This window comes from Nestor notabilis, unplaced genomic scaffold (genome assembly GCF_000696875.1).
Source record: "Nestor notabilis isolate BGI_N333 unplaced genomic scaffold, ASM69687v1 scaffold25334, whole genome shotgun sequence".
Taxonomy (NCBI): Eukaryota; Metazoa; Chordata; class Aves; order Psittaciformes; family Psittacidae; genus Nestor; species Nestor notabilis.
Window position 1 is genome coordinate 5,725 of NW_009926367.1, and position 23,207 is coordinate 28,931.

Consider the following 23,207-nt stretch of genomic DNA (forward strand, 5'->3'; position numbering starts at 1 on the left):
GGTGATCCAGCCTCTGTGACAAAGAGCTCCCAAACCTGTCCTTGTACTGTATATTTTCATGTTCTCCCCCCTCCACTCTCCCTCCTGATGTGCCTTTCTGTGTATCTGGATATGCACGGATGCAGGAGGAAGTTTGTGTCCTCCTACACAGCTACAGGGATGGCAGCTTCACCGGGCAAAGCTGGTGATCTACTTTGAACTCTCCTCTTTGCAAGATTTAACTTGTCAGCTGTTCATTGAGTGAACAAACCTGAATATAATGTTCCAGGGAGTAAATACCTGCTTATGATCAGAAAGAGGAACTGGGTGCATGTGATCTTAATTAAACAAATATGAAAAGCAAGCATGAAATTGTTTACTTTACAAATGAAGCACTGCTGTCTTGGAACTGTTACAAAGCCACCTGTATAGGAAATAGCTGAGAGAAGATTGGAGTGGGGTAAATGCCTTATTGGAGGAAAGAGTGTTTAGCTGTGATGGCTGAAACTTCAAGTATGCTAATTATGTTTTTATCCCCTGGTTTTATAGATTGCTGCTAAAATTGGAGATATTCCTCACTTGAATAATTCTACAACACTTGTGGACCCATCAGTCTACGGTTATGGAGTGCAGAAACGGCCCCTGGATGATGGAGGTAAGCTGCTGTGATTAGTCTTCTGGATGCAGCTCCTGAAATTCAGCTATGGAGGCAGCTGTCTGCTTTAAGGACAGAAGTCAATGCATCTTCCTGTGTACATACATTTTATACAAGATGCCCTGTGCTGTTTAGTGTTATCTAGATAGCATGGAGCTCCTAGGCGTTAGTATTATTAATGTGAAGCAATTCTTGCTTAGTTCGTGAACTTTGGGAATTAGCAAATGAACTCTGTAATTTAAATCTTGTTCTGTGGTAGCTGTGGGAGGGAGGAAGGAGGAGGATGTGCTTATTGGAACTGTGATGGAGCTGTTTTTCCCTGGTGACCCTTACTTTCTGAGAACAGGGGGTGTACAGGGGTAGTACTGTGTGTTCCTTTCCATGTGTAGCAGTGATCACAGCACAGTAGTTGAGTCGCTGTCAAGAGTTCTGATGGCTTTGCACATGTATTTTAAGGAGAAAAGGTACTGATGTAAGTTGATGCAAGTTGGAAGGAAACTTCCTGCTTTTTTCATGATTATTCTTTGAGATTTCTTAAATCTCTGAAATATTTAGCATTGGCCCAAGCCAAAGAATAATTTACTGGGTGGACCATACCTGCGAACTGTAATGAGTTAATATTGAATGAAGTGTTACAAAATAAGTTATTAGTGTCTTATCTTTGGTGGGAACAACAAAAATGTTAGAGCAGATGTTTTCTTTTTTACAAACTAATGATGTGCACTCTTACAAGAAGTGTTTGAACTGCCTTATCTCTGCTGCATAGATGTGAAGAGTTCACCTTTTCCTGTGGTTGGTTATTAAAAATAAATGCGACTACATGTCCGGTTGCTATCTCCTCTAATATGTTACTGACGCAGGTAGCCCTGCAGGGTGATTCTCTCCCCCACAGATATGTTCATGAGTACAGAGGAGATAAGCAAAGCTGCTGCCTAGCACTTCATTTTGGAAGTAATTTGGGTTTTGTCTGATACAAAGGCTGAAAATACTGCGTGTCTGCTTCTCATTCTGAGAGCTGGCGCACGGGGAGAAGTTTCTTTCAAGTGGAGCCTCTGGCTTGCTAACTTCTGAACACATGCCACAACCCACTTTGTTCTCTGGTGTTGGCTCTATTTGAGCAAGAGGTCGTGGTTCCTTTGGTTTGGTGTTTTAGGAAAGCATGGGTTTATCTGGGGGAGCCCCTGTGCCTTGTATCTCAGGCTGGAGCATCACTGTGTCTGTGAGCAGCCAGAGGGCTGGTATTGCTGGTGTGTGTTGGTAGCCTTCTAGGAACTAGTCATTCATCATGAGTCCTGCCCATTTCTTTCATCCATCAGGCTGAACTGGGAAACCTGACCTCTTGATAAAATGTTGTCTTGATGAACCTTTAGCATGTGGAACGGTTGTAGCACTTAATGACAGCACAACTTAGACTTTGTACCTAAACTCTTACTTGTGAGCAGCTCTATTACTTGCTGAGCCTTGTTTGTATTGACACAAATAGTGTCAATACAGTTGCAGTCTGGGCTATAAATGTACATTACTGCTGTATTCTTGTGTTGTGATGGATAACTCCATGGAGCAGGTGTTGTTCCTGGGAGAACCTTCTGGAGCAGCTGTACTCCTCGCTCTGGTTGTTCTGCTGGCATGAAGACATAGGGGATGTTTGCTCATCCTGTAGTTCAGCACTGGGCCTTGTCTGTAACTGCTTCTGAAGTAGCTCCAGTGCTGTGTTTGCCTTTAGGTTGTTTATGTACATCTGTAGGGATTATAACTTTGTCCAACTCCCTTCCCAAAAATCTGATCTCTGAGAGTCTTAGAGGAGAAGAGAAAGTAGTATTTTTAAGGGCTGGAATTTCACAAAGAAACAGGAATTGTCAGGGTAAGATCAAGGGTTGTATCGCTTCTTTCAGCTTTGGTCATCTTGGGTTTTGTTTCTAAAGGCATTAGTAAGTCCTGTACTGAAATACAGTTGTGTAATGAGTTCCTCACCCCATAGTGTGATCCTCTTGTGCTGCTGTGACTGAACACCCAGAACTGCAGCCTGGCACAGGAACTCCTGAAGTCACGAATGCTTCTTCCTCTCTGTCTGTGGTATGATCCATAACTTAGTGTTAGACTACCTGCTCTTGCTGCCATGCCATTAAAAGTCTATAATGCAGCTTTAACTTGAAGCATCTGGAAGATGGCAGTTGCTTTTAATAGGACACTTAAATTAGGAAAGCACTTCCCATTTGGATGATCTCTTAGTTGTCTGTTAGCTGCAAGCAAGGGGTGTCGGGGTTGCTTGCTCACACTTGTCTCCATTTTCTGCTTGCCTGTGGACTGCAGTTTGGAGACATGGTTGTCAAGAAGCAATTATTTATGTTGTTACGCATGCTCTACAAATTTTATGGTGCGGGAGTTTGGGTACATTCTGCTGCTCTGGACAGCTTGGAAACAAACCTTGTGGTAAAGCATTTGATTGTTTACCTCCATATACTGCGTGTTCACGGCTGGGTGCAGGTCTCGTTGCTTCCTTATCCCCCTGTAGCTGTTAGAAAATTGCTTCTGTTCCTGATAATCCTGATAAAAAGGGGTCCAGAGGAAGTATTTAAGGTGACAGGAGAACTGTCTGTCTTTCAGGAAAGCCTAATTCTGCGCTTTTGTAAGCTGCTGCTGGCATGGCTGATTGATGTGACCACTTCCAGCTTAGGAAGTGGTCTTCAGACAGGGTTACAGTGCACTGGTAAAAACAAATTCAGCTGCTTTTAGAGCATTTCCAGGAAAAATAGATTTGTCACAGTGCTGGAAACCAGAACATGTGGGTGCCTTTTGCACTTCCCTTAACATAACCTTCATCTGAAACAAAGAGCTGCTGCGATTGGCCCTGGTGACCTGGCCTACTGGTATTAGATGGAGCTTGAGACTGATTTATTTCTCTTTTCCCTGGCTTCTTTATTTCTTCTTTCTGGAAACAGCTTTAAAGTAATCCTGCAAATAGGGAGGAGATCAGGTTTATTTGTAGTGCTCACAGGAGATCATAGTCGGCATTTACATGGCCACTTGTGGGGTTAATGTTTCTCTGTGGAGGTGAGCACTAGAGATGGGGTACGTGTGAGCTGCAGAGAGACCTGGTGGCATCTTGGTTGTGGCTTGCTGCTGAGAATGGATCTCAGCCCTCCTGGTAATGGCCAATGGCTGCTCCTGGCTTACATCCTAATTAAAGGGTCTCTCTAATTACCAACACAATTTCATAAGTTTATTCAGTGCTAAATAATCCTTAAAGAAACAGGCTCCTTTTGTTCAAAGGAAACAAGGATCTAGCCTGCTGGAAAGAGACTGATCACCAGAACGATGACCTTTGTTTGCCCTGGTTTGAACTGCTGTGCAGAAGTTTCCAGTGATGTAAGTAGGGTTAAGCAGCAGCGTTGCAGCTGAAGGCTGGGGCAGCCTTGAGGCTGGGGAGACAAAGATCCCCAAGCCTTTGTGGTGCATCCAGATATGAAGGTGGCCTGTTTTGGTGTCATAAAACTTGACTGTAGTAACCCAGTATGATCCTGCTGTACTCCACTGTTTTGCTCCAGTGTGTTTTCAATGAAAACAGTGATGGGCAGAAGGAAATCTTATCCCTGTCTTACTGCTGCTGAAAGTTAGTAGTGATGCTGTTTGACACAACTGCAGCAGCACTAGGACCAGGGCAAAAGTCCAGATCTCTCAGCAAGAGGGTTAGTGTGATACACAGAATGGCAGTGTTCTCTGAAACTGCAACGTTACAGTCCACTGTTGCTTAAATAAGGCAGTTTAAAGGAGGAGAAAAAAGCCTATGAAGATTTGCAGTGAAATCAAACATGAAAATTATTAGGTTGTGAGCATTTAATTAAAGAAAAACCTAGCAATATTTAATAATGAAGAATTAGGGTAACTAATGTCTTCCTTGGAGCTTTCTAAAATTTACAGTGATGCTGGTTTAGTTCCAAAGTATGAAATGCAACCCTGTTCCACTGCTCTCCAGGAGATGGGTTGCTCTGATTTTATTCTAGCCATGAAGATATTCTTGATGAGGTTGTATATTCCCTCCATGCACATTAATTTAGTGGGAGGCAATGCTCTGTTTTATGGGGTGGAAAAAAAATCCACATTTGTTTCGAGTGTCTGTTAGGTAGAATTCAGTTAAGGTGAAGCCTAAAGCAGAGTGAAGAGTTATCAACCAGCAGGTGCCATTAATAGGAAATTGTGCTGATTTTATTCAGTGTTTTTCCTTATTTGCAGTAAAATGACTGCAGTTACGGATAAATTGTACTCAATAGATGTAAAAAGGGGGAAATATCTACGTGGCTTGTCAGAGTTCACCCCCTCCCTGTCATCAAGAGGGAGATAGTGGAGCAATGCACCAGCTTTTGGTATTGCAGTGAGTGTGGTCTGCCCCAGCCCTGCCTCTCAATTAGTCCCTGTCTTCCACAGCAAAATGGGCATGTTGGAGAAGGAATGGACCTTTAGGTTGTTAGAACCATGAGTTGTTTCTTTTTCCCCAAAAAAACCAGAGAGAAATAACAACTGACTTCAAGTAAATCGCTCCCAGCTCTCTCCATCTGCCTTCTGTTTGAGCTTGTGGGGAGCTTATCTGTGAAATGTGGAAGGGATGATCTCACCCATAAGTTATTGTGGCTTAATTGTTGTTAACTGATTTGTAATAACTACACGGTGAGGCTGATATCTGCCTGGGGTGCTGAGTGGCTCACCGTGTTTGTGTAGAGCTTGGAATGGGTTGGAGACATTTGTTACGTACATGTAAAGCATTATTTCCTGTTCTGATTTAGCTTCTTGTGCTTGTACGGGTTTCCCCCTATGAAGTTGTCTTTTTCAAGTGTAGGATTGTGTTACAAAATGAAGGCTCTTCTGTTCCTTGCGTGAACTTCAGGAGTTGATTATAGGATGTGTGTTTGTCTCATAATTTGTGGGCAGCGGCTGCCGTGGAACAGGCTGCTAAGAGCTGTTCTGGTGAACTCAGATGTGAAGTGGATATTTAAATACAGCCTTGTCGTGTTAAGACCACTCTTTCTGGCAGCCTGGGATAATGACTGGCCTGGTCTGTGGCAAGGGCAATCCCAAGAACAGCCACCAGACCTAGTGTGTGTAGTAAAAATATCCAGAGCACAGTTTGGGACAAGATGGTGAGATCCTGGATTTGGTTGTAGTTGCTCAGCTCTGCAGTAGTATATTATGAGCTAGAGCAAATATTTCTCATTACATCACCCACCTTTTTCAGCTGCAATATTGATAGTTATCAAATTAGAGCTTTTTATATTCAGGGTGAGAATATGCAAAGACAAATCTAACAGTCAATAACACAGCAGTTGTCTTATCACTGAGCTGGGGAGAGTAATAAAATATATGTGCTGTCAATATTTTGGTCCTGAACTATTATGAAGGTATTGACACGCAGCAGAAATACAGTATTGACTCTCTTTGTCTGTTTTATTTGAGTGAAGTGTTCGGCCACAAACTTTATCCATTTTTCTCCTGGATTTAGAGAGTGTGGGATGCATCCGCTTTCTAACCCTGCCAGCTGATGGCCAATTTATTTCAGGTCAAAGAATGCGCAAGTTGCTGCAAGGTAGTTTGAAACAGCATCTTTATTATCACAGCTCACATGTTGGCTGGTTTCATTTGGTTTGCTACTTGTGCCCTCCAGGCATGCAATATAATCTTTCCACTGGTTGTTAGGACCAAATGGTCTGGTTTTTAGCTGGTTTGCTGCAGGCAAAGTCCAGTAGGAAGCCCAGCAGGGCATGTGTTCCCACTTTGCATGAGCTGGTCTAATGATATTTTCCCCATTAACATTTGGAAGAAAGATCTAATCTGTTGAGGTTGGGGAGGGGAGGGGGGAGAAATCTGGTTGAGGGTTCTCAGCTGGGGAGATAACTGCTAATCATAAATGGACCACCAGCTAACGTGGCAGATACGCCTGGAATGTGTGCGTTCAGGAAAATGTGGTGGGTTTATAAGAGAATACTGTTTGGGTGCCACAAGGTTACTTAACAGACGTATTCCTTTAACAGGTCTCCGTGTAAGTGGGCTCCATGGAGCACAGATAAGAGACACAGAGAGAAGTATGTGCAAGCAGTCTTTAATGCTTTTTGCCTAGACAAATCTCTGAGCCCGCTCAGCTTTTATTTTTGTTGTTCTTTTTTTAATAGACACCAGTCTGCTTGAAATTTCTTTTCTCCCCCCTCCTTCCCTCCCTTTTTTCCTTTCTTTTTACTACTCTGGGCTTAATTTGGGAAAGGGGGAGGTTAGTTGCAGGGATTTGGATTTGGGCAGGCAGGATTTTCTCCCATGACTCTCAGCATGGGGAGACGCGGATCAATTCCCTATCCTGTGTTCAGCTGGACACTGCGTTGTGGTGTGTGTTGATCAAGAAATCCCCTCCTGTTTTGCACCACATAATGCATTCATTTCAGCCACTGAACCTAAATTACTGTTTTGCTTTTCTTTCTTTTTTTGATGAAATGGTAAGAACTCTTTTTCTATAGGGATGAAGTTAGTTTATCCGTGCTAATGCTTTGATTTTTTTCCTTTTTTCTCTCTCTGCCACAGTAGGTAACCAGTTAGGGGCCCTGGTACATCAAAGGTAAGCAGTGGGTTATGTTTTATTATTTATTGATCAGTTCTAATTGTTTATTGATCCACCATCTGTAGTAGTGTTAGCAAGTCAGAGGTTGAGAATGTGGAGAAACTGTCAGCTCGGGTTTTCTCCAGGCTGGGGTTTCTGCTAAGCCTTTACCGTGGTTTGTTACGACGGTGAAAGAAGAGTTGATGTGAAACTTGGATTTGGTTCCTGTAAATCTGCAGGACTGAGAAGAATAAATTCTCCCTGTTCTTCCTTCCCCTGCCCTGGTGTGGGGGGAGAAAGTGAAAAACAACTCTGGCATTTTGACAGAAGTTGGAAGTATTAAATGGGCAGGTAGATGTTGTTGTCGGTACTAGTATTAGGATTTAGTTTTGCTGGTACTAGTATTTAGTTTTGTTGGGGTCATACGACTCCTATGTCAAGGATGGTCTGGGGAGACTGAAGCAAGTGTGAGTTGTCATGCAGCATGTCTTAGCATCTAAGAGAAAAGTAAAATTCTTGGTTTTTCTTGAATCCTGGTCTGGAGGAGTTGTCTGTTTTGAGTAGGAAGAGGAGAGTGTTTCTAAAGCTGGATTCACGTTTGGGCTAATAGTAGTGCATTTCCATCATCACCAGCTGCTTCTTGCGTGCCTCAGCGGAAAGGACAAGCAGTGTATGTGAAGACTGTAGAACCTTCAATTTGTAGAGGTTGGGTTAATGCTGATGTCCAGCATGGGCAGCACAGAAAGGAGCAAGCAGTGTCATCTTCTCTGTTGCTACCTGCCACCTCTCTTCTGCCAAGAGTGATGTGTGCGCAGGGAGTTGAGGCTGAAACACCTGAGTTGGTTCCTTTCTGGCTTTGGTGGTTGGTTTTCTGCTGGGTTAGCTGCTTTGCCCTGCTGCAACTACTCCTTTGGCACAGGGTGGCTAACAAATGGTGCAGGATAGGACATTTTGGGAACAGGCTGGGTTTACCAGGAAGGTAAAGAAGCAGTAATTCTGAACCTCAGTGCAGCAGATGAGTTCTGCAGTGAGTGAGGTGAGTGTGTTCTGTTGCAGGTGTGGATGGCACTGTTTGGTTTAGCATCACTGCTAGTAAGCCTTAGGATGGTGGAGGGTACTTTATTTGCAGCTTAGCTGGTGAAGCCTAGTGTGTATTTTGTATCTTCCCTAACTGATACAAAGCAAAACAAATGGAAAGATTTTAATACACCTCACCACAAAACCTGCATTGAACTTACTGTGCAGGTGTTTCATTGCTTTGGAGAATGCTGAACAAATGGTATATAATTCATATCTAAATGTATGCAAATGCCATATTCATTGTGTTGTGTTTTCTACAAGGTAGAAATGGCTAAGCAAAAAACCAAAGTCAATTCCTTCCAACTTGACTATGGTCAGGTCTTATGAAATTGCAGAGACACACTGAAAAAGTCCAAAGAGCAATAGATGTGGAAATCTTGAGATAATAAGACTTCCAAGCATAACTGAAGACAGCTTTTATAAATTCCAAGAAATAGAATTGTAAGCACAAGCAGGTCCTTATCTGTGAATACTGGAGGGCACATTCGTATCAGGATTGGCTTTGGTTAGTGTCTGTTGGCAAGAGCATATCCAAGAGTAGTACTTTTGCGTACTGCTATCCAAAAGTAGTAGGCAGAGACTACAGGTTGGAAGGTTTAGGCTAAATATTAAAGAACCTTTGCTCTTATTTTGTTAAACCTGTCTGGAGCAAGAATAACGAGGTTCTTCCATTGGCTCTGTTGAAGATGGTGGAGAGTAGACTGGAAATGTGTCCAGCACAGGAGAAATAGGGTGACCACGAGAGCTCCCTTCCAAAACAAACAATTTTGACTTGACATGGGGTTTATTTGTGTGCAGAAGCTTTAATGCTGTGCCTGTGCTGTGGTTTCCATGGCAGGGGCATAGTTGTCTTCCAAATTGTTCTTTGTAATGACTATTTGATTTTTTTCCTTCCTTTTTAGAGCTGTAATAACAGAAGAGTTCAAAGTGCCTGATAAAATGGTTGGATTTAGTAAGTACCTTGGATGTTTTTGATGTTTCTTGATGTGCTTTCTGTTCAGGAATGCTGTTTATTCTGACATGCTCACAAGTTTTTGTGCTTACCTGCCTTGGATAGGCATTGTCTAATACTGTCTTCATGGGGACCAGATGACCTGTCTTTAAAATCCAGGTGCAAACAGCATGGAAAAGCTTCATGTCCCAGTAATAAGACTGTGGTACAAGTTACTGAGAGTTTTAGTGATTCTCTCCTTTAAATTCCCACTAGCGTAGTACATAAACAAGTCAAAAGTGAATTTATTTCCCCTCACTGAAACATTTTACTTCCGTTGATATACAAAACTGAGAGTTGAGGGAGGAAGAAAACATTGAAATGTTAAATTGACTTGAATCAAGGGAAATTAAACAGAATTTTAATTCATTAAGAAGATCTCATACATTTTCTGCAGGGAAACACAAGCAGCTTGCAGTGCTCAGATGAGAATTATCCCTAGATCTGCATTCCTGATGCTGCTCTCTCTCAAGCTTGATCCTAATTTCTCTCTTCCTCTTGATGATCATTACTCATCCTTTCAATGCCACCTCCTGCTGATGTGTTACTACAGTGATTGCATAGACTCTTCCACTGCTACATCTGTGTATCTCTTCCAATTTGATATATGGGGAGTAAAAAGGAAAATAACAGGCCGTGATAATCACCCCTTAGTGCGTGAAGTTTTGTCCCCACTCTAAAGGCTCTATAAAACTGTAACTCAAATTCCTGCAAAGGAAACACTCACTCTTTGCCTGACAGAGCTCTTGATTTATTGGTCCTTGTGCTGCACGTGGGGGAAACACTGGAGGGATGCTTTAGGTCTGAGAGACGGGAGCTTGCATGCTCTGCTGGTGCATCATCTCTGTGTTAAATCTGAGCTTGGTTTAGGGGCAGACAGATGCAGGAGGGTGGCAAACCCACAGCTTCTGTGGGAGCATCTTGAGCCAGGCATACCTGTTTGACATGACAGTTTTACTCTTTGCAGTGTGGAAAGGATATGAGTGATGATTGGCACATAGTCTCTTCTTAGTATCTTGCTGTGAAGGAATGATGTGCCAACTCCAAGAGTTAAGGGAGATGGGTGTTTGTTTTCACTTAAGGTTGATAGAGCATTTCAGTACATGGCAGTTCTGTCTGAGTGCAGACCAGCCAGATAGTATTGAAAACAGGCAGTAAAATGTGAATTTTAAAGAAATAAAAGTCTTTGCCTTTTCTTAGTACCCTAAATAACTGGTTTATTTTTCAGGCTGAGCAAGATATACTTAAATGGCTCTTCTGTAACAGCACTCAAACTACTGCCTTATTTCTTGCATACTGTGTATTTCCATTCCAGTGCAAGACAGGCTTTTTTGTTTCGTTTTCTTTTTCCAAGCAAATAGAATAACTTTCAGCAGTATTTTAATGTTTTTCTGCTGTGATAAATCTGGTCATGCTGTGGATGCCTCTTCTGCAATCCTGGAGTCAAACTGTTCCTTTGTAGATAGCTTCAGCGGAGTTAAAGGGGGAAGGTGCTCTACAGTTACTTGGGAAAATGGTGTGTTCTGATGCTTGTTGAACTCGTTTCAGTAATCGGCAGGGGAGGAGAACAGATCTCACGGATTCAGGCAGAGTCTGGCTGCAAAATTCAAATTGCTCCAGGTAAGAGCCACTTTGTATGGTGGGTGAACAGGTTTTCACGTTGAAGGGTGCTGTGTCCATTAGAACAGGCACCTTGCCGTGCTCATGGCGTGTTACCAACTGATAAATACAAGGCTAACATGCTTGGGGAGCTGTTCTGGGACTGACCTCCCAACTAACATAGAAAACAGGTTTGTCAGGTGGTTTGGGGAATGAAACAATTAAGGAACTGTCTTTAGCCAACAGATGAGTGCAGTGCAAATAGACAGTCCATGTTGTACTTAGACCTGGACTTGTAGCTGTTGAGTTCTCTCCTGGCTGACCACTTTGCTCAGCTCTGCAGTTTGTCTCTGATAGTCTGGTCAGCTCCAACCCTTGGCAGAAGACATTTCGGGAGGGTGGCAGCAGCTCTTCATACAACTGGCCTTACACTTTAAAAATGGGACCCTCCATTTGTTCTGTGCTAGTGTCTGTTTGCTTTGGGGAAGACTACTGCAATGCTGCACGGGAAACTGTTGATGAATGTGGTCTAAGTTCTTACCCCTTCCTTTAATTGGTGGGGAAGGCTTTAAAAGAATGCAGACATCCAGCAAATCATTTAAAATATGTTGACCTTTGGATGTTTTAGAATTCATTAGCATGCTCTGTGTGCGGGGGGAAGGGACAGTGCTTCCATTAGTGCTTTGATAGTTACTGAAACAGCTGCCATTTTCCTAATTCCATGTATTAAAAGTTTCCTTCTTGTTTCCTTTGTAGACAGTGGTGGGATGCCCGAGAGGCCCTGTGTACTCACTGGGACACCAGAGAGCATTGAGTGAGTTCTGATTTCATTTCTCTCCTTTCTCCTTCTCTCTCTTCTCCCTAATGCTATGCTCTGTCAGTGGTGCTACTTAGTTAGCCACACCAGCAAATGTTGGCCTAGAGGAACTTGAGGGTCTCTAGAGCATAGAACCTCTTGGTCTGATGCTTTAAGTGTGCACCTGAAAGGCTTTTTTCCAGTTGCAGTTTGAACCCTCTGCAGAAATTTCCATGGAATTCCCCTTCGCAGGGCAAGGTTGCTCTTAGGGCACCTAGGATGCAGTTTTCTAACTGCAGCTTTCCAGGATACTGAGCTAAGCTGCTGAAGGGCATTTCTCTTCTCCCCTTCACTTCCCTGCTCCTATTGAGATGACCATCCTTCCAGCTGAAGAAGGGCTGCATGAGGCCTCCAAAGCCTGTTGGTGCCACTCCAGGATACTCTGGAGATGTTGGTGTTGCAGAGCAGCATGAGGCCCATGGGTGTGCTTGCCTCTGCATCACTGCCAACAAGAAGCAAAGGACTGAACCAAAGTCTTGAATTCTGATCCCTGCATGGTAAAGACACGTGGCCAGCCATCAGGGGTTTCTACTCTTTAGTACTATAGAAACTTTAGGGACAGTGTTTCCTCCCTCCCCCTTCCCAGGAGCTGAGTTTGAGACTCTCACAAACCAGTTGAGGACCTCCTGCTGGAACTGGATCCAGGATCCTCAGGCTTACAGGAACACACTTAACATATGGAGCTGCTCTTTCTCTCCCCAGCCTTTGGGTAGGTGGGTTTTTTAAAATCCATCTGGAAATCTTTGAGTTGCATTTGATAGTGAAAATACATGGGCACAAAGACTGTCTCTCTAAAGAGAAGACATTCATCATTCTTTCATTCCTAAGAGATTTAAGGGTACTTAAATCTCCTTATTCTACCATAATGCTGCAAGCAGTGAGCCAGAATAAATATAATGGGCAAGCTCACATTATAGGGCAGGCAATGTATTCTTGCTGATATGGGAGTGCTTTTTCCCCCTATAGCAAAGGATATTTCAGAACAAGAGCAAAATATTAAAAAGCTTTATGAGATGCAGTTGGGGGAATATGGGGGAGGAGCATAGTTAAAACTTCATGGTTCTGAAATAAGCAGTTAAACGTAGTCATTTGCAAGGCTGTCTTTACATAAAATATAAATAAGCTTTTTAAAAGTGAGTACTCCATTAGTGAAGCAGAAAAGATGTTGAGGACATGGAATTAGGCAATATTTAGTTTACTTTTGTGCTAAAATTCTTGTCAAGTTGGTTGTTTGAACTATTTTGTCATGTTACTTGTAATAAAAAAGGAAATGAAGTGAGGAAACCAGTCTAGGTGTTAGACTTACTTGTGAAGGATTCAGAGAGGAGTGTTTCCATTAGTTATATCCAGTAGCAAATTAATAGGGTTAATTTCCAAATAATCCCTTCTCATCTGAAATAACTGTGTATTAACTGTTGTAGTCTTTATATTGTCACTAAAAGAACTTTATGCAAGATATAAAGGTAGATGAAGAAAACCTCTTAAAGAGTCTTCCAGAATATTTGCAGTGGGCTTCCAGAAATCCCACCTTTTGAGAAAGCAGTGGTCTGATCTGCACAGCCTCAGATCTCCACCCTCTGAGCTGTTTTGGGTGAATGTCTGCTTGTGAGGGGTGACTTTGTACCGTTTCTTCAGATCACCAGAGCAAAGACAGTCATCCTAGCTTGCCTGGTATGGCTTGGGGTGAAGTGGAGAGAGGGGAAGATGCTGCTTTAGACTGAATAGGGAACCAGTGGCTTTCTTCTACCTACTTCGCGAAGGATTGTGGGAGAAGGACAGGACGGGGATGTGTTGATATTAGGAGGCTTCAAGATGAAGGGAAACCTTGTCAGCTACCTCCTGGCATGCTAAAGGTTTTGGAAAAGGGGTCTCTAATCTCCCAAATGCTTCTTTGTGTGTCTCTTCTCAGCAGGAGTAGAAGAACCCAGTCTTTCACTGGTCGCTGCTGCTGTATCCTTGCCTTGCTTTGTGTTGTAGCTTCAGTACCTACTGCTTGGGGCAGAGGCTGTGTTAGAACAGTGTTCTGGTGCTGCTGGTAAGAGCAGGCAGAGAAGAGCAAGGCATTTGTCTGTGATCAGAGAGAGGTTAACCAGTGTGCTGTGTTAGTATCAGGGCAGCGTGTGCTTTTTGTCTTGACCAAGCAGAACAGAGCTTGAGTTTTACCAAATACTATATCTATGTTAAAAAGTTCAGAGAAGTTTAGAACCTAGAGCATCTTCATTCAAATTAAGCACCCCAAATGCTACAGCTCAAGAATTAACTTGCAAAGAGGTCAGAGCATGCTGCTGCTCTTCCTTCTCTCTTCCCCTTTCAAAAACCAAACTGCTTATAAGTAATCATGATAGGGGAAAATATACATCAGAGAGTTAAAAATAAAAGCAAACATTGTGCTAACTGTGGTTTCCTCCATCTTTTCACTTCTTCTCTCCCCAATCGCTTCTCATTCCGATGGTTCCTGGTCTCTTGGTCACGTGGAACAATGTTGTCTAATGGTTGTTTCCCTCGATTCTTTTCCAAAGACAAGCAAAACGGCTACTGGGGCAGATTGTAGATCGCTGTCGGAACGGACCTGGTTTTCACAACGATGTTGATGGCAACAGTACGATTCAGGAGATTTTGATCCCGGCATCCAAAGTGGGTCTAGTCATCGGCAAAGGAGGTGAAACAATAAAACAGTTGCAGGTGCGCAAGATGCATTTCCTTTAGGGCTCTCTTCCCTACTGCAGCTTCTCTAGATCAACAAGAGCGTGCTGAAGTGGAGAGCCTTAAATGCTCTAACCTTCTACAGCAGGGACTACTCTTCTGCCTTCGGAGAGCTGGACTCAAATCCAATCTTGTGTTACAAACAAAATCAGTTTGGCCCCAGCTACGCATGTAGTGGAGTTTTGCCAGAACTGTGAAAGAAACTCATGTGCTTTAGATAACATTTGGTGCGTGCTGTTTAGGAGGGGATCCTTGTAGCCAAGACGAGGCTATGTCTAGTCTGCTGCTGCAATAGTTTTTAATGCCAGCCGTGCTGTCGTAGAGTGCTGTGCTTCTCTTTTGTTGCTGATCTGTGATAAAGCTGGCGTGTGTCGTCTTTTTTTCTCATCCCACCCCTTTCTAATTAGAAGTGTTGTGTTATGTGTGAATCTGTGTTCTTAGACATTCTTTATTCCTCCATCTGGTGCAAGTTTTATAAAGGACAGGGTTTTGGAAAAGCACCTAGGTCAAAAATGTAGGGTTTTTTGAGTGCCCTGATTAGGCCTTTGTCATCCAATAGTTGTAAGGCTGGTCACTTAATAACAATTATGCAGACAGCCACAGATTTTGGAAAGGGCTGAAAAATCAGTTGTTGAGGTAGGGGGATTCTCTTTGCAAGGGCTTCAGCTACTAGAGAACTTCAGGAGCAGCACACTTTCTGGCAGTCCTTTACACTCTGGGACTGTTACTGAATTTGTGCTGTGACTACCTGCGAAGAGCTAAAGTAGCATTCTGATTTCACCTACGTGATGTTTAGTAACCAAAATGTAGTCCCTTGCTTTAGGGACTCTGCTTAGCAAAGTGCTCTGTGCTTTTTCTTCAGGAGCGAACAGGTGTGAAAATGATTATGATCCAAGATGGTCCATTGCCTACTGGAGCAGATAAACCTCTCCGTATTACTGGAGATGCATTTAAAGTACAGGTATGTAATAAAAGTAAGCAGTTGTCCCAGAGAACTGAGGAGAAATTTAGCTTATTTGTGAGCATCTAAAGGAGTTGAATCCAACTGTAAATGTAATGGTCCTTGTTGGTTTTGTTTGGTTTGTGAGGTGAAGTTTGAGTAGAGCAAGTTAAACCACCGGACTAGCAAGTGCTGGCTTGTTTACAGCATAGCCTAGGAGTTCTCACTCCACGTAGGTATTAGACATGCAGAGGAAGAGAGTTTGGAGAAAGTAGCTTTGAAACGCTTTCCAGTCTGTGTAGTAAAAAATCATACCTCTGATACTTGAGCAAATGGGTTCTTAGTGACTTAATCACACATTTGAGGAAGTTCTGTGGAGGGTTTGCTATCTCAGACAGCCAACTGACGCAGGTAATTAAAACCATAATCCCACAACAACTCCTGAAACCAAGGGGTTTGCTTAATATCGGTACCTCAGTCTCCTTGTGGCAGGGTTCTACAGATACGTTCATACCTGCGGTTCAAAGCAAAGACCCATGATCAGTGGGAGACTGGAAGATTGCAGCATGATGGGAGTTACTGTATTAAAGAATTAAAGTTTAGCTGTGGCACGTTCCACTTCTCAGCAAGTGCTTCACATACCTTGCTAAGTATTCCATCTAGCTTAGCATTCCTGGCTCTAATCGGTCTGTTTCATAGGGTCTCCCTAATCATAAATAGCTGCAGCAGTTGATGGTGTGTAGGGGTGGTATGTTTGGGTTGTGTTTTACAAACCTCTTATTGCAAGTGGGCTTTTAGATTTAAATGTTTTTTCAAACTACTTATTGTGGAGGTATAGAGATGCAAAAAGGTGGTTAATGGTTGCTACTTTTAACCAAATCATACTTCAAGTGTGGCTTCTTCTGCCTTCCAAGATTTGCTGTTGTCATATCATCCGTGCCATAAATCATGCCAGGCAATCATGGAGACTGCATAGCCTGGAAGATCTTTGAGGCACTTAGAATAAGTTGAGCATGCTTAGGAAGCACTGAAGAAGCTTGATGAATCCTTGGGTTTGGTAGGATTATTTGGATGCTGCAGCAGTGTTTTAACACTCTCAAATCCCTGTGAAATCTCTCCATTGCCTTTATTTCTGCCTTGGCATTTCTGAAATGTCTTGTTTCCTTCTGTAAAAAAAATACTGTGGGGGCATGGAAAATGTGGAAGGAGTCAGATTCACCAGTGTCCCTGAAACATAGAAATAGAACCAAAATGTCAGAAGCTTGATTGGTGTTATATAGACACAAAGGATTTGGTTTTGACATGTAGGCTTTATTTTTTTTAAACGATGAGTACTCTTGGCTTATTTCCAAGGTACACTTTTACTGCCAGGGCTACGTGCAAGCTTGTGCATGGCCTTGAGGGCTGCAAGTAGGTAGGAAGAATATTCATTTGTCTCAGAAAACGTCTTAGAATCGTAGAATCACAGAATGGTTTGGGTTGGAAGGGACCTTAAAGATCATCTAGTTCAAATCTCTTGCCATGGGCAGGGACACTTGCTGGGTTGCTGCAGACTTGGGCTTAACATTTTCCAGTGTCAGTAAGATCACTGCTGCCCACCTGCCTCCTTGGTATATGCTCTCTAGCTTGTGGTAGACATGATCTCTGCTATGCTGTCACAGTTTCTACTTTACTGTATTGGTTTCAGTTTATTCAGTAAGAAAGGGCCTTTGCTTCCTTTAATTTAAAACCATGGATATTTTAAAAGCTAAAGGGCCTTTTTGAAACACTGAAGGAAGCAATTGCCCACAGGAAACTGCCACCTTGCACACTGGGCAGGTTTTTCCAGAGGTGGAAGATGCCATCAAGATCTCCATTGACTGTGGTAAAAGAGATTCTAAATCAGAATGCTGTTTCCCTTAAGCAGATGGAGATCACCTTGCCTGAAGCCTGACTGGTAGCCACTGTTGAGGCCCTAACACCAGGATGGCAAGCAGAATCATTTTAAGCTAACTGTAACTTCTTTCCCCATGTAGCAAGCGAGGGAAATGGTACTGGAGATCATCCGAGAGAAAGATCAGGCAGACTTCCGAGGCGTACGCAATGATTTCAGTTCTAGAATGGGAGGAGGCAGCATAGAGGTATGTTTTCTTCACGACTACTCTGCTAACCTCCCTGTGGGATGGGTAGTGGGTGGAAGTCATCAAACTGCACATGTAACCTGTAAGCTTATTTTTAAACGCATTGTGTTCTTTTGCCAGAAGAGAGAGTCTGGCTGCAAAGAGGAGGAGTTCTCACGGACTCCCAGATGGCACTTTTCTAATTGACTTTTTAAGCTGCATTCTTGTAGTGCAGAGTTCATTTAGTGGGGAAGGAATTTGTGGCCACATGTTTGTTTTTCTTAAGTGATATGGTTCTGTAGCCTGGAGCTGCCTAACGTGGTCTGTCCTTGTAGTTAAGAGCATCTCCTTGTAAAATCAGTCGTTCAGTTTAGTTCTCTGAGCTTTTATACTGCTTTGCCTTTCCCATCAGGTCTCTGTGCCCAGGTTTGCTGTTGGAATTGTGATAGGAAGAAATGGAGAAATGATCAAAAAGATTCAGAATGATGCTGGAGTTAGGATTCAATTTAAACCAGGTTTGTGTGAGGATGGAGAGCCGTTACTTTCTGACCAGTGTTCCAGTTTGGGATTGCTAAAGTGAATCTGATCTGAGGTTACAGCAGCTAGGCTTTCCTGATTTAAAGGTGCATTGTGTCTCTTTCTGAAACCCATTTAAACATGATGTGCTGCTTCCTCGTGCACTTTCTGGTTTTCAGAGTGTAAGATTATATACAGCTGATTTGCAAACATTAGGTGTCACAACAGTCATGTCTGGATAAACAAAATAACAATAATAAACCTTTATTTCTTGTTAAAGAGTTCTCCTTCAGGACATTAAAGCCTTTGGGGATCAGGAGTTGATTAATTCTAAGTAACTTTCTCTGGGTCCTTGGCTGTCTGATCACCTATCAAAGCTGCCTTTGTCCTCTTAAAATTATATCAGTCTCTTTCATGGCTTTTTGACATTTGGAAGTGTTGCCTTTTGAATGTTGTTCCGTCTGTAATGTGGGTTGGGTTTTGTCTTCTTTCAGTCTGTGGAAGAGGGGGCTGAAGGTGGAGGGAAGAGGTAGTTAGGTTGTGTGAAAATGCTGCTGGCAGTGGTGGTGCTAGAAGGGTGCTTTTGTTGGCGGGTGGATGTTTTCTGCTTTTAATTTAGTCTTTGCCACCTCTCTTCACAGATGATGGGATTAGTTCTGAAAGAGTCGCACAGGTCATGGGGCTTCCTGATAGGTGTCAACACGCAGCACACATCATCAGTGAGCTCATTCTCACAGCACAGGTGGGTTCTGGAGGCTCCTGCGAGCCAAGTGCTTGTTTGGGAATGTATTCTGCCTGTGTGCAGCTGTGTGGATGGATGCCACCATGTGAAGAACAGCACTGAAATTTTCCCTCTGGTAGGCCACACATGCTGGCCAGGACAGAGCTGCTGGGCTTGGGTTTTATTTATTTGTTTGGGGTTTTCTTAATGTAATATGAGTTAACTAAGCTATGGGAAGATCTCCAATTCCCAGGCACTATTTTGAGGCCTCATTGTAGCTCCATGTTTACCCCTCATGTTTAGTTCTTAAATTATTTGGAAATGGTGACCTGGTGGAAAAGAGTCCAGAAGTAGCATAAGACAGTGACTAGAGTCTCTGCTCAGTAGGACTGAGTAATGCTTAGACAGCAAACCACTAACAGTACTCAGTGATGCTTCCACTTCATACATCAGTCCTATGATCTAGTGGCTGTGGGAGGCAGGGAAAGGGAAGGAATGCTCAAGGTCTCTGAAAAAGACACCAAAATATTGCATTTCCCACGAGCAAGAAGTGCAAAGATGGGTGAAGCAGTAGGGCAGACTCATGAAGGAGGTTGTTTTGTTTTATTATGAGAAGTAAAGATGCTAGACCACTTCAGTTTTGAGGTCTCTCTGATAGTCTCTGACTGCCCATGGCCTTTGCTTTTGGAGAATTCAGTTACCCAAAGGTATGTCCTTTAAGTGTCTTTGAACTTAAAAGCTTCCTTTAGAAGTTTTGGAAAATGTACATTTCAGCTGAGTAATTCCAGCACTTCTTTAAAGAACGACGCTTGAAACGGTTTGGAAGCAACTTCTGTGTCAGTGCCAAAATCTATTGGTTGCTCTAAGGAAAGCCCCCATCACAAACTAAACGTCTCTTAGTAGATGATGCTTATTTATAGGTTAATTTCAGCAGATATAAAGGCATGCATTTAGAAAATACAAATATCTTCCTGAGTCAGGAAGGCAGCTGCACCCTACGTTACTTGGCATTTCTTTAAAGTGCTTTGGAATCTTGAATGTGAAACTGAAGTCCAAGAATATCTTAATTCAGTGCCATTGATTATAAGGCAGTTTTTAACTTACCTTGCTTTATTTGGGTTTTAATGTGCATTGCACCAGCAAAAAATACACACTGATACAGTTGTTTTGCCTCCCAAGGAACGAGATGGCTTTGGAAGTTTGGCTGTCGCCCGAGGAAGAGGTCGTGGCCGTGGGGACTGGAGTGTTGGGACACCTGGAGGCATGCAGGAGATAACCTACACGGTGCCAGCTGATAAGTGTGGTCTCGTTATAGGCAAAGGTAGGCCTGGGAATGCTAAATACTAGATCTTGCAATCTTCCACTCTTGGGATGGTCGCATTCTTGCTGCCTGACAGTGAGGCTTTGGAGTTTTCTGCAATTGCAGGTATTTAGTGACTGGTGAATGCAGCCTAGGAATAAGCTGTAAGTGCTTGTGGATGTTTTCTTTGTGGTGCTCTCACTCATAATTGTACTCTCTGAGCCCTTGTTCACTATCAGTAAGAGAGGCTCTTCATGCAGAGCTGTCAAGTAAGCTTGTTATAACAAGCAGCTGGCTGAGGAAAAGCAGGTTCATTTGTGGATGCTTTTTATAGGGAATTCATTTAACGAACAGTTTATCAGGGACAAGCAGAACAGTCGTTTCGTCATGCTGGATGTCTGAGTGACGTTTGATAAAACAGAAGGTCTCTGAATGTGGTAATAACAGTAGCTGCTTCCAGCCACATACCTGAAGTGTCTGATGAATAAAGTGAAGTAGCAGGATCTAGCTGTATCCAAGCTTGCATCTGAGCCTGTCGTAGAACAGGCTTGTGCACCTTTGTCTTGCTCACACAAGCATGTTCACTGCCATGGAGGTGTCTTGGCAGCCTTAGCAGTTTAATCCATGCTAAGGAGATGGACAAGGAGTCATCTGACCATCCTCAAGAACCAGTACAACCCCAAGACAGTTTTGAAACCAGAGGATCAGCAGCAATCTCAGTTTGTCCTAGAGCATGAGCTACACATGGGGTAATGGCAGTACTTAGATTAGAGCCAGGAATAGAAGAGCTCTATTGCTCTGAATTGTTGCGATGCTTCACTGGCGTGTCAAAGGAGTTGTATTTAATTTTTTCTATCTGCTCATTTCAGAAAGAATGACATATGCCTTAACTAGTATTTAAGTAATCACAGTTGGCTTTTAGCCTCAACAGAGCTGAAGTGAATAGAATAGGAACCGATTAGCTACAGCGGTAAAGGAGGCAGAGACTTGAGGGCATTGTGCCATGTTTCAGTGGCATTTAGTTTCCTGCTGTCCTGTTGAGCAGGAGTGAGCTTGCAGTGAAACGTGCTGTGGCCTCTTTCCCCTGCTGCACAACCCTGCTGTTCCCTTCCATGTGTCTGGTCCTTGTAGCACGCTGAACTCCTGCCTTATCGGGTGATGAGGGACACAGGCACATGAGCAGCGCGTCTGCAATCGTGTTTCAGATGTTGTTCTTTGCTGTAAACCCGTTCACAAACCTGAAAACTTTGCTCAATATGAAAATACACCTGCTCTACTTGTTATGCAGAAATTGCAGAGCCATTGTGCTTGATCTCACTGAACAGTCCAGTTGGGCAAAAGATTAAGCAAAGCAAATTTTAAGCCCGCAAGTGAGTTATATGTATGGAAAAATCAAATTATAATGAAACTTTATTGCTGTATCCATTAGTCATCCTTAATAAAGAGTCAGAAAAGGTCACTTGTTGTTCAGCAGCGTGCTGAAGTGGAGCATTGGTGACTACTGAAAGCACTGTATGCTGCAAAGATAAATGCAAGTAGTGGAGTTGGATGTCCCAGCATTCAAGTGCAAGGCCTGGCACAGGCTCGCTGTGGGGGTGAAGTGTAGCTTTTTACCTTTGTTTCCACAACAGCAAAATAGGGATTCTTACCCAGCCAGATCAGAAGCTTTCTGGAGTGACTAATTACTGGTTGTATGGTGATTTGAGTGCTTGTAGCTTTGTAGTGCCACCATGTAATCGGTGTTCTTACAGTGCCTCTGCTCTTAGTGTGTTGCAGCCTTCATTTTTGTCAAGTGAGTGATGGCTGTAGCACTGCCTTTTGAGGCCTGGACCAGGATGGATGTACTCTTTTGACTCAAGACACCTGATTGTTCTCATTTCGTTTCCCACTGCCTGTGCAGCAGTGAAGGGGAGAGGGGATATTAGTGGGATTCTCTTAATGGTGACCAATTGTAAAAGCTTTGCTCACCTTCTTGCAGTTTCTGAGCAGTTTCCAGCTTGTTTTGGGTTTTTTTTATCCCTATGATACACAAGGTGGCTGTCAACCTTCTCTGTAAAATCTGGCCGAATCCTCTGGGCACAGGTAGCTTGGTCTCTGAGGTCAGCACCCCACTAATGGGTATCTTGGGTGTTGTGGCCAGGTAACTGCTGCTGTGCTGTGCTTCCAGCTCTATGACACCGCTCGAGAGAGGGGGAAAGAGGGAATGAGGAAGTTTCTCAGCTCGATTTCTGCGATGTGTATGATAGATCTAGGGCCCTTTTCTGGTGGGGCATCACTTCTCAGCTTGGGAGCGTGAGCCTTTAGGAGCTGATAAGTCTCCCTGCGAATCCTGCGTGTAGCTTTTTCCTCTAGAGGGTGGGTAGGTGCAGCTTTTCTTCTCTGAAAGACCCGAGGAAGGGTGGAGACGAGCACCATACACATGTCAAGTGCTTTCTCTGTTTGGTGGTGCTTGGAAACAAACCGCAGCCTCTCTGGGCCCCCGCTGGATTTCCATGATAAATACAGCAGTATTGACAGATACCGCGGCCGGCCTGGCTCTTGTCAGCTCTGCCTTTTAGCAGCTTTGATTAATTGCTTTACGATTTCACGTCCAGCTGGGGGGCCACTCTTGGATCACTTCTGCCCCCCATCAGGTAGAAGAATGGAGCAGGCTGCTGAATGCGTCTATAGACAGCCACCATGTGCCGAGCGGGTCACCTCACCATGGGGGAAGATGAACTCCTTCCGGCACCGTGCAGCATCGTGTTGACTTCGTCACTTCATTTGCATGCTCTGGAGGCTGAACTGGGATAGCTTGGATGGGAGGGAGCACTTCGACATGTTCCAGGCTGGAGGGTTGGGAGGAGAAGGGCACCAAGTCCCGATATGGGGATAGCAGCCTCTGATCAAACTGGAGAGCCAACTAACTTGATCCTGCAATATGGTCCAGGACGGACCTGATGTGGAAATGATCCCAACAACTACAGACTTGGTGCTGAATGTTAAATGGGGAAATGATTTGAAATCTATATTCTCCTTGCTTCCAGTTTGAGAATGCTTTAATTTTAATCTCCTTTGGAAGGAGAAACCTAGTGTGCTGTGTGAGTAGCAACCTGTGGTTGTGACTCTGTTGTCCAGTAAAGAAATTCTTCCCCTCCTTCGTGATCCAAATTGTGCTGGCTGAACGAGTCCTCTGTTTTCATTAAGCTGATGGA

The 23,207-nt window shown here is 43.4% G+C and overlaps 1 protein-coding gene across 1 annotated transcript in view; it reads left to right on the forward strand.

Annotated features, from left to right (window-relative positions):
• Window positions 1-528: 528 nt before the first annotated feature.
• The window catches only part of FUBP3 (far upstream element (FUSE) binding protein 3), a gene marked incomplete at its 5' end in the record, with an annotated part of 30,354 nt that continues 7,675 nt past the window's right edge, over window positions 529-23,207 (forward strand). Inside the window, 12 exons of the mRNA XM_010013501.1 lie at window positions 529-634; window positions 6,655-6,705; window positions 7,193-7,226; window positions 9,191-9,240; window positions 10,828-10,899; window positions 11,635-11,692; window positions 14,254-14,416; window positions 15,300-15,398; window positions 17,393-17,497; window positions 17,889-17,991; window positions 18,634-18,734; window positions 19,893-20,034. Coding sequence (XP_010011803.1) covers window positions 529-634; window positions 6,655-6,705; window positions 7,193-7,226; window positions 9,191-9,240; window positions 10,828-10,899; window positions 11,635-11,692; window positions 14,254-14,416; window positions 15,300-15,398; window positions 17,393-17,497; window positions 17,889-17,991; window positions 18,634-18,734; window positions 19,893-20,034 — 1,084 coding nt within the window. The remainder of the gene's footprint in view (window positions 635-6,654; window positions 6,706-7,192; window positions 7,227-9,190; window positions 9,241-10,827; window positions 10,900-11,634; window positions 11,693-14,253; window positions 14,417-15,299; window positions 15,399-17,392; window positions 17,498-17,888; window positions 17,992-18,633; window positions 18,735-19,892; window positions 20,035-23,207) is intronic.